The sequence below is a fragment of the Marmota marmota genome, unplaced genomic scaffold, assembly GCF_001458135.2.
Source record: "Marmota marmota marmota unplaced genomic scaffold, marMar, whole genome shotgun sequence".
Lineage (NCBI taxonomy): Eukaryota > Metazoa > Chordata > Mammalia > Rodentia > Sciuridae > Marmota > Marmota marmota.
In genome coordinates this window covers 9397915-9409060 of record NW_026000242.1, presented here as the reverse complement: position 1 = coordinate 9409060, position 11146 = coordinate 9397915, and the positions used below count along the sequence as shown (strand labels likewise).

The window sequence follows — 11146 nt, the reverse complement described above, 5'->3', positions numbered from 1 at the left end:
TATATATATATATATATATATATAATCTCCATCCAACATTGAAGCAGATCAATATATAAAACAGATATTCATAGATCTGAAAGAGATAAAGTATAATATAATAATAATACGGGACAATTTAATACTCATTTTCAGCTATGAATAGATCATCTGGACAGAAAATCAGTAAGGAGACATCATAATTATATTTTAGCTGGGCTGGGGATGTAGCTCACAGTTGAAGTTCTGGCACTTGCCTAGCATGTGTGAGGCCCTGGGTCCCATATTCAGCACCACAAACCCCAAACCAAAACACTGCACTTCAGACTAAATGGAATTAATAAACATATATGAAATATTCCAAGATATGGCAGCAGAATACACACTCCTCTTAGGTGCACTCAGAATATTCTACCTGCTAGATCATGTTAGGTCACATAACAAATCTTAAGATTAAAATTATATCAAGTATCTTTTCCACCACAATGTTATAAAACTAGAAATCAATAACAGAAAGAATTCAGAAAATATACAAATACAAGAAAATTAAATATATGTTCATGAGCAACAAATAGGTCAAAAAAGAAATAAAAAAAAGAGTAAGGGATGGACTTAACTCAGTGGTAGAGCATCTGCTTAGCATGTGCAAGGTCCTGGATTCAATCCCTAGCACCACAGGGGGAAAAAATAAATTAAAAAAATATTTTGAGACAAATCACAATGTACCCATACCATAGTATATCAAAACTTAGGGATGCAGAAAAAACAATTCTAATCAGGAATTTTATAGCAATAAACACATCAAATAACAAACCTAATGTTGAAACTTCAAGGAACTAGAAAAAGAAGAACAGATTTAGTCAAAGTTATAAGAAGAAGGACACAATAAAGATCAGAGCACAAAAATAAAATAGAGAATAGAGAGCCAATAGAAATGATCACTAAAACTAAGTGATTTTTTTTAAAAAAAATACAAACTATTAGGTAGACTAGAAAAAATAAGGGTGAAGGTCTAAATTAAAAAATTCAGAAATGAGAATGTATACATTACAGCTGATAGCACAGAAATTCAAAGATCATAAAAGACCACCATGAACAACTACATGCCAGCAAACTGGATAGCCTAGAAGAGATGGATAATTTCCTATACACATAACATTTACCAAGACCGAATCATGAAGAAATAAAAGACACAAATGGACCAATAATGACTAAAAAGATTGAATCACTATTAAAAAGTCTCACATCAAAGAAAAGCTCAGGATGTGAAGACTTCACTGTTAAATTCTAGCAAACATCTAAAGAAGAACTAATATCAATCTGTCTCAAGGTATTCCAAAAAATTGGAGAGAATACTTTTAAATTCTTTTCATGAGGCCATCCTTACACTGAAATCAAAGACATATAAAGACACCAGAATAAAGAAAATTACATACAGTAGGCCCCAGTCTATCCTATCAGCTGCAGACACCCACTGGAGCTCAGGCTCCAGCACAGGACTGCCTCTTCCAACCAGCAGACCACCAGGGGAGCTCAGGTCTGGCCCAGATGTTCTGCCCACACCTACATACATGGGACCCAGGCCCGGTGTAGGTCTGAGTTCATTCCCCCACACCTGGGAGCCGAAGCCTAACCCACTTCCATCTTGGGACACTGCAGACCTCACCATAGCCTTTCCCATGTCAAAAAGCCCCTGTCTTTTGACAACAGACAGGACCTAGAAGCAGCTGCATCTCAGAGCAGGCATCCCAAAGCCCACCCTTTCAGTCCCATCTCTGTAAGACATTGCATCCATCTTGGGACATTTCCACTATTATCTCGAGTTACCTTGGCTATTGCCACCACCACCTTTAGTTGTAGTAGCATACATTGAGGGCCATGAGCAGGGTCTAAAAGCCCAACATCAAGGTGAGATACAGACAATCTGCATGGGTACTACAAGAACATAGGTTAAGAAAAAATAATATCTCAGATCCACACTGCAAGAAAGGAAGACACACAGACAACATAAAAAAAACAAACCCAAGAGAGGATAGCACCCCAAACAAACCAGGATAGTATAATATCAGAACCTATGGACAGCAAAGTTGATGAAATGTCAGAGAAGGAGTTCAGAAGGTTTATAATAAAATTATCTGTGAATTAAAGAATTACCTAAATGAGCAAATACAGGCAAAAATTGATCACTCCAACAAAGAGATAAGAGAGCAAATATAGGTAGCAAAAGATTACTTCAAGAAAGAGATAGAGACTCTGAAAAAATGTCAGAAATCCTTGAAATGAAGGAAACAATAAACCAAATAAAAAACTAAATAGAAAGCACAACCAACAGACTAGGTCACTTGGAAGAAAGAATATCAGATAATGAAGACAAGTATACTATTTAGAAAATAAAGTTGATCACACAGTGAAGACAGTAAGAAACCATGAACAGAACATCCAAGAATTATGGGACAGCATCAAAAGACCATATCTTAGAGTTATTGGGATAGAAGAAAGCACAGAGTTTCAAACCAAAGAAATGCACAATATCTTCAATGAGATAATAGAAAATTTCCCAAGCATGAAGAATGAATTGGAAAACCAAATACAAGAGGCTTGCAGGACACAAAATTACAACAGATCAACACCAAGGCACATTACAATGAAAATGCCTAGCATATAGAATAAGGATAGAATATTAAAAGTTTCAAGAGAGAGGAATCAGATCACATATAGAGGAAAACAAATTTGTACCTAAGCAGATTTTTCAACCCAGACCCTCAAAGCCAGGAGATCATGGAACAGCATATACCAATCTCTGAAAGGAGATGGAAGCCAACCAAGAATCTTATATCCAGCAAAACTAAGCTTTAGATTTTTTAAGAGAGAGTGGGAGAGATAGATAGATAGATAGATAGATAGATAGATAGATAGATAGATAGATGATAGATATAGAGAGAATTTTTTAATATTTATTTTTTAGTTCTCAGCGGACACATCATCTTTGTTTGTATGTGGTGCTGAGGATCAAACCCAGTATGCACGCATGCCAGGCGAGCGTGCTACCGCTTGAGCCACATCCCCAGCCTCTAAGCTTTAGATTTGATGATGAAATAAAAACTTTCCATGATAAACAAAAATTAAAAGAATTTACAACTAGAAAGCCTGCACTACCGAACATCCTAGGCAAAATATTCCACAAAGAGGAAATGAAAAACAATGATGAAAATCAGCACAGGGAGGTATTGCACTAAAGGAGAAAATAATCAGAGGAGAAACCAAGTTAAATACCAAAAATAAACAAAAATGGATGGGAATACAAATCATGTCTCAATAATAACCCTGAATGTTAATGGCCTAAACTCACCAATCAAAAGACATAAACTAGCAGATTGAATCCTTCCCCCCACACAAAAAGCCCCAACAATATGCTGCCTCCAAACAATGGAGCATCTATGTTCATTGAATAAACTCTTCTCAAGTTCAAGACTTAAATGTAACAAAAACACAAAAATTTTGGGTGACTTTAACACACCTCTTTCACCACTGAATATATATTCCTAACAAAATCTGAAGAAACTGACATCTGACATATATAGAATATTTCATCCTTCGATGAGAGAGTACACTTTCTTCTCAGAGCACATGGATCCTTCTCTAAAATGCCACACAGCAACTCTTAGCAAATATAAAGAAGTAGATATACTACCCTGTATTCTAAAAGATCATAGTGGAAAGAGATTAGAAGTCAATGATAAAATAAGAAGTAAAAGCTACTCCAACACCTGGGGACTAAATACTCTGCTACTGAATGAACAATGGTTTCCAAAAGACATCAAGGAGGAGATTAAAAAAATTTTTAGAGGTGAATGAAAACACAGATACAGCATATTGAAATCCCCAAGACACTATGAAAGCAGTTCTAAGAGAAAAAATTCATTGCATGGAGTTAATTCCTTACAAGAAGAAAAAGTCAACAAATTTGTGACTTAACATTACATCTCAAAGTCCTAGAGAAAGAAGAACAAATCAACACCAAAAGCACTAAAAGAAAGGAAATAATTAAAATCAGAGCTAAACTCAATGAAATTAGAACAAAAGAAACAATTGAAAAACTTGACAGAACAAAAAGTTTGTTTTTGAGAAAATAAATAAAATTGACAGACCCTTAGCCATGCTAACGAAGAGAAGGAGAGGGAAAACTCAAATCACTAACATACGTGATGAAAATTGAAATATCACAACAGACAGTACAGAAATACAGAAGATAATTAGAAATTATTTTGAAAACTTGTACTCCAATAAAATAGAAACTATCAAAGGCATCCACAAATTTCTAGAGTCATATAATTTGCCCAAATTGAATCAGGATGATATACACAATTTAAACAGACCAATTTCAAGCAATGAAATAGAAGATGCCATCAGAAGCCTACCAACCAAAAAAAAAAAAAAAAAAAGGCCAGGACTGGATGGATATACAGCTGAGTTCTACAAGATGGTTCAAGAAGAATTACTATTAATACTCTTTAATTTATTTCAGGAAATAGAAAAAGAGGGAGCATTTCCAAACTCATTCTATGAGGCCAATATCACCCTGATTCCAAAACCAGGCAAAGACAGATCAAAAAAAGAAAACTTCAGACCAATATCTCTAATGAACATAGATGCAAAAATTCTCAATAAAATTCTGGTAAATTGAATACAAAACCATATCAAAAAGACAGTGCACCACGATCAAGTGGCTTTCATCTCAGGGATGCAAGATTGGTTCAACACATGGAAATCAATTAATGTAATTCATCACATCAATAGACTTTAAGATAAGAGCCATATGATTATCTCAATAGATCCAGAAAAAGCATTTGACAAAATACGGCACCCCATTATGTTCAAAACACTACAAAAAATAGGGAAAATAAGAACATATCTCAACATTGTAAAAGATATCTATGCTAAGCCCCAGGCCCACATAATTTTAAATGGAGGGAAAATTAAAACCATTTCCTCTAAAAACTTGAACAAGACAGGGTGCCCTCTTTCACCACTTCTATTTATCATAGTTTTGAAACACTGGCCAGAGCAATTAGACAGATGAAAGAAACTAAAGGGATATGGATAGGTAAAGAAGAACTCAAATTAGCACTATATGCTGACAATATGATTCTATACCTAGAAGATCCAAAAAATTCCACCAGAAAATTTCTAGAACTAGTAAGTGAATTCAGCAAGGGAACAGGATACAAAATCAACACCCATAAATTCAAGGCATTTTTGTACATCAGTGATAAATTCTCTGAAATGTAATCGAGGAAAACTACCCCATTTACAATAGCATCAAAAAAAATACTTGGGAATCAATGAAAGAAGTGAAAGACCTCTACAATGAAAGCTACAGAATGCTAAAGAAAGAAATTAAAGAAGACCTTAGAAGATGGAAAGATCTACCTTGTTCTTGGATAGGCAGAACTGATATTATCAAAATGACCATACTACCAAAAGCTCTATACAGATTTAATGCAATTCTGATCAAAATCCCAATGGCATTCCTTATAGAAAGAAAAAGCAGTCATGAAATTCATCTCAAAAAACAAGAGACCCAGAATAACTAAAGCAATTCCTAGTAAGAAGAATGAAGCATCTCTATACCAGATCTTAAACTATACTACAGAGCAACAGTAACAAAAACAGGATGGTATTTGCACCAAAATAGACCTGTAGACTAATGGTACTGAATAGAGGACATAGAGACTAACCCACATAATTACAGTTATCTTGTATTTGACAAAGGCACCAAAAATATACATTGGAAAAAAGATAGCCTTCTTAACAAATGATGCTGGGGAAAATGGAAATCCATATGCAACAAAATGAAATTAAACCCCTATCTCTCACCATGCACAAAACCCAAAGTGGATCAAGGACCTAGGAATTAAGCCAGAGATACTGCGTCAGAAGAAAAAGTAGGCCCAAATATCCATCATATCAGATTAGTCCCCAACTTCCTTAATAAGACTCCTATAGTGCAAGAATTAAAACCACAAATCAAGAAATGGGATGGATTCAAACTAAAAAGTTTCTTCTCAGCAAAAGAAACAATTAGTGAGGTGAATAGAGAGCCTACATCTTGGGAGCAAATTTTGACTACTTGCACATCAGATAGAGCACTAATTTCTAGGATATAGAAAGAACTCAAAAAGCTAAACACACACACACACACACACACACACACCCAATCAGTAAATGGGCCAAGGAACTGAACAGACACTTCTCAGAAGAGGATATACAATCAACAAATATATGAAAAAATGTTCAACATCTCTAGCAATTAGAGAAATGCAAATCAAAACTACTTTAAGATTTCATCTCACTCCAGTCAAAATGGCAGCTATTAAGAATACAAACAACAATAAGTGTTGGCAACGATGTGGGGAAAAAGGTACACTCATACATTTTTGGTGGGACTACAAATTGGTGCTGCCTATATGGAAAGCAGTATGGAGAATCCTTGGAAAACTGGGGATAGATCTACCATTTGACCCAGATATCCTACTCCTTCGTCTATACCCAAAGGACTAAAAAACAGCATCCTACAGAGACATATCCATGGCAATGTTTATAGCAGCACAATTCACAATAGCTAAACTGTGGAACTAACCTAGATGCCCTTCAGTAGATGAATGGCTAAAGAAAATATGGTATATATACACAATGGAATAGTATTCAGCATTAAAAGAGAATAAAATCATGGCATTTGCAGGTAAATGGATGGAGTTAGAGAAGATAATGCTAAGTGAAATTAGCCAATCCCAAACAACCAAATGCTGAATGATTTCTCTGATTGAAGGATGCTGATTCATAATGTGCTGTGGAGGGCCAGATGGGACGATTAAATGACCTGTAGACAAGGCAAAGGAGAAAAGGAAAGGGAGGGGAAGGGAAGGGACATAGGGGGAAGGAAAGATGATGGAATTTGATGGTCATCATTACCCTATGTACATGTTTGAAGACATGAAAGATGTGACTCTACATTGTGTACAACCAGAGATATGAAAATTGTGCTCTGTATGTGTAATATGAATTCTAATGCATTCTGTTGTCATATGTAACAAATTAAAATTTAAAAAAATTTAAAAATGCCAAAAATATCAGTTAAAAATAAAAAGAAAATTACAGGATAATATTCCTAATGAATATAAATGCAAATATCCTTAACCTAAAATAGCAAACTGAATTCACCAGCACTTTTAAAATATCACTCACTAGGATCTAGTGGGATCATTTCCAGGGATTCAAGAATGATTCAACTGGTAAATCTATAAATGTGATTAACACAATGAAGGGCAAAAAACCACATGACCATCTCCATAGAGGCAGAAAAATCATTTAACATCTTTGTGTGTGTTGGGGATTGAACCTAGGAGTGCTACCACTAAGCTGCATTCCTATTTCTTTTTTATTTTTAGATTGTGTCTTCCTATGTGGCTGAGGCTTGCCTCCAACTTGTAATCCTTCTTCATCCATCTCCTGCATTTTTAGATTTAACATCTTCTCAAGACAAATCTCTCAATGAGTTAGGAATAGAAGCAATGTACCCCAACACAATAAAGGCTATATATGACATGTCCACAGCTAACACACTCTATACTGAATAGTTGAAAGTTTTTCCTCTAACATCAGGGAACACTTTTATCACTTTTGGCCAACATGGTACTGGAAGGTGTAGTCAGAGCATTAGGCAAGATAGAGACACACAAGGCATCCAAGTTAGAAGGGAGGAAATTACGTCATCCCTGTTTGCAATGACATAATCTTTTAAATAGAAAATCCTAAAAATTCTGCCAAAAGAACTGTTAATAAACCAGTTTAGTAGGTTACAGGATACAAAATCATCACACAGAAATCAGTAATGTTTCTGAATTTTCTGAAAAAGAAATCAAGAAAAGGTCTCATTTACAGTAGCCCTCCCAAAAAAAGATAAGATAAAAATATTATAAATAAATTTAACCAAGAATGTGAAAGATCTCTACACTGATAGTTACTAAACATTGATGAAGAAATTGATGAAGGCACAAAAAATGAGAAGGTACTCCATGTTCATGGATTGGAATACTTAATACTATTTCTTTTTTTATTTATTTTTTTAAAGAGAGAGAGAGAGAGAGAGAGAGAGAGAGAGAAAGAGAGAGAGAGAGAGAGAATTTTTTTTAATATTTACTTTTTAGTTTTCGGTGGACACAACATCTTTGTTTGTATGTGGTGCTGAGGATCGAACCCGGGCCGCATGCATGCCAGGCAAGCGCACTACCGCTTGAGCCACATCCCCAGCCCAGAATTAATACTATTTAAAGAAAGCCGCAGATTCAATGCAATTCCTACCAAATTCAAATGACATTTTTTTTGTAGAAATAGAAAAATTAATCCTAAAATTTACATGGACTCACAAGACCCTGAATAACCAAAGCTAGAGGTCACAGTACTTGATTTCAAAATACACTACAGAGGTCTACTAATCAAAACCACATGGTACTGTTGTAAAACAAATTCATCTACCAACAGAACACAGCAGAGATCCCATAAATAAATAAATGTATTTCCAGTCCTTTGATTTTTCAAAAAGGTATCAAGAATATACAATGGGGGAAAAAAACAGTTTCTTTAAAAATAGCTTTGGGACAACTGGACATCCACATGCAGAATAATGTAATTATACCCTTACTTCACACTTTACGCAGAAATCAACCCAAAATGAATTAAAAAGTAACACCTGAAACTGAAAAACTACTAAAAGAAAACATAGGAGAAAAGCTCCTTTGGAGAATGATTTGTAGATATGAGTGCAAAATATGTTGGTCACAAATTTTCACTTAGGAGAAATAAGTTCAAGAATAAGTTCAAATATATTGTCTAACTTAGTGACAACAAATAACAACGCATTTCCATTCTTAAAAATTGCTGAGGCTGGAGATGTAGCTCAGGTATAGAGTGCTTGCCTACCATGTGTGAGGCCCTGGGTTTGTTCCCAGGCACCACCAATGCCCCCTTCCCTACAAAAAATGCCCCAACAAAACAAAACACAAGAAAAAAATTGCTTAGAGAGTAGATTTGAAATATCATCACCACCACCAAATAATACTAATAATAATATTAATAAGTAATGATGTGATCCTAATGTTAATTAGCTTGATTTAGTTATTCCACAATGTATTCATATTTCAAATAATGCACAATACATATAATTTTCATTTGTCAAGTAAATATACATTTGAAAATAGAAAGAAAATGTTTAACATGCATGGGGCTTTTATGTGAAATATCATTATTTTTATTTCATCTTTTACATTTTGCTTGAACATTCTGTTATCTTTAGTTAGTGTTTTTTTTTCCAGATTTTTTTCTAACACAGGAGATACTGAAAAACATATTTATAGAATGTTTATTTTCTAATTATAAATAATACCAATATATTATTAAGTATTAAGAGAATGTGAAAAGTGTATAAGAAATAAAATCAGCCCCTAATCATGCCAACCATTGATAACTGCTGTTAAAATTTTGGTGAATTTATCTTATTCCTTGTATACCACTTTGCCTGATAGCAAATAAATATTCATCATTAAATTTTGAGTTTTAAGCAATGACATCAAAATCTCTCAACCTTATGTCAAAGTCCTTTATTATTCCAGCCTATATATATAGCTTAATATTTTACTCATTCTTGTCTTTTTGGATATTTATTGCTTTCAGTTTTCTATCATTTATTTAATTGTATAAAGAATGACTCTTCTTGCAAGTAATTCTTTGCAATTCAAGAGATTTACCAAGAATAATCTCAGAAAGAGAATAACTATTAAAATGTGGTGAACATTGTTAAAAGATTTGATACATACTGTGAAATTGTTAAAAATAAAATTGTTCCATTTTTACATCCAGACCAGAAGTGCATGAGAATTCTATTCTTACTGTATGCTCACCACAGTAGGTAGCTCCTTTTTTAGAGACATTTACCTTTGATAAAATCTTAGCTTAGCTATGCAGTTTTGGTCAAGTTGTTAACCTCTCTTGAATCAGTTTTATCATTTGAGTATCAGGTCATACAAAATAAACACCTTATGTAGTTACTATGAAGCATTAGGAAAGATACTGGCACATGCTAAGTATTCATTATTACAGTCTCTTATTTGATAACTAAAGATTTTTGTTAAGAATATCTTGACATGGAGGAAGGAAGATGGCTGCGAGGGGAGTGCATTACCCCCGTGTGCTGCTTCACTGTGTGGGAGTATGACAAGTCAGGACGGCTAAAGGATATCTTGTTAGGAATTTCCAGCAATAGTGGGGTGCTCCGGAACCTGGAGGAAGGATTTCCATCGCACGAGGATCGGCTACGGGGACTCAAACGCGAGAGGTTTGTCGCACTGAGGGTAACTGCTTATTCAGCAAATCGCCCCGCGGCTAGAGTCTGCAGCGCTCGCTGGGATAGAGACGCAGGGTTACAGCGCTGCAGTTTCTGCCAGCCGCGCAAGCACCGTACTCAGGGCTGAATTCTGGGTTTGAGACGGGGGAAGGAAGCGGTCCATCTCGGTTCTCCACACCGGTCAGACCACAGAGGAGGCCAGCAGCCACCATGTTGGTAAACTGACGTCACCTTCCCTGTTTTCGACTGACCGCAGCTCATTCAGCCATAGATCAGGTAATTTCAGGCTGCAATTCGCCTGCGGCTTGCAAACAGATTGCTAGGGTTCAGCGCCTGGGTGCTTCTTAGAACCTGAGCTTATCGGAGCGAACACCGAGCGCGGGGCGGCCGAGTTCCGGCTCCCGGAACTGTCCCGCGGAGCCTGCGGAGGCTGCTTCTTGGACCCTGCTCCTATCAGAGCATACAACAAGCACTAAGCAGCCGAATTCTGGCTCCCGGAACTGAGCCCGCGGGGACTGCTTCTTGGAGCTTACACTTATAGTAGCTTACACCAAGCACGGAGCGGCCGAGTTCCGGCTCCCGGAACTTCCCTGGGCCCGGGCTAGGAGCCCGCGGAAACTGCTTCTCGGTACGGGTCCTGCTGAGGGACGGTCAGGACTCACCCATTGCTTTGGTTGCCCGGCAAGGGGAACGAAATGCTGCCATTCGCATAGGATACCAACATGGCAGAGATCTGATGTCAGCAGAAAGCGGCGGAGGAGAGAACTT

At 36.2% G+C, this 11146-nt stretch overlaps 1 protein-coding gene across 1 annotated transcript in view; it reads right to left on the bottom strand.

Annotated features, from left to right (window-relative positions):
• LOC107145679 (NXPE family member 4-like) overlaps positions 1–1660 on the bottom strand; it is a gene marked incomplete at its 3' end in the record, with an annotated part of 10769 nt that extends 9109 nt beyond the window's left edge. Inside the window, exon 1 of the mRNA XM_015489667.1 lies at positions 1412–1660. Within this exon, the coding sequence (XP_015345153.1) occupies positions 1412–1660 (249 nt within the window). The remainder of the gene's footprint in view (positions 1–1411) is intronic.
• Positions 1661–11146: the final 9486 nt, after the last annotated feature.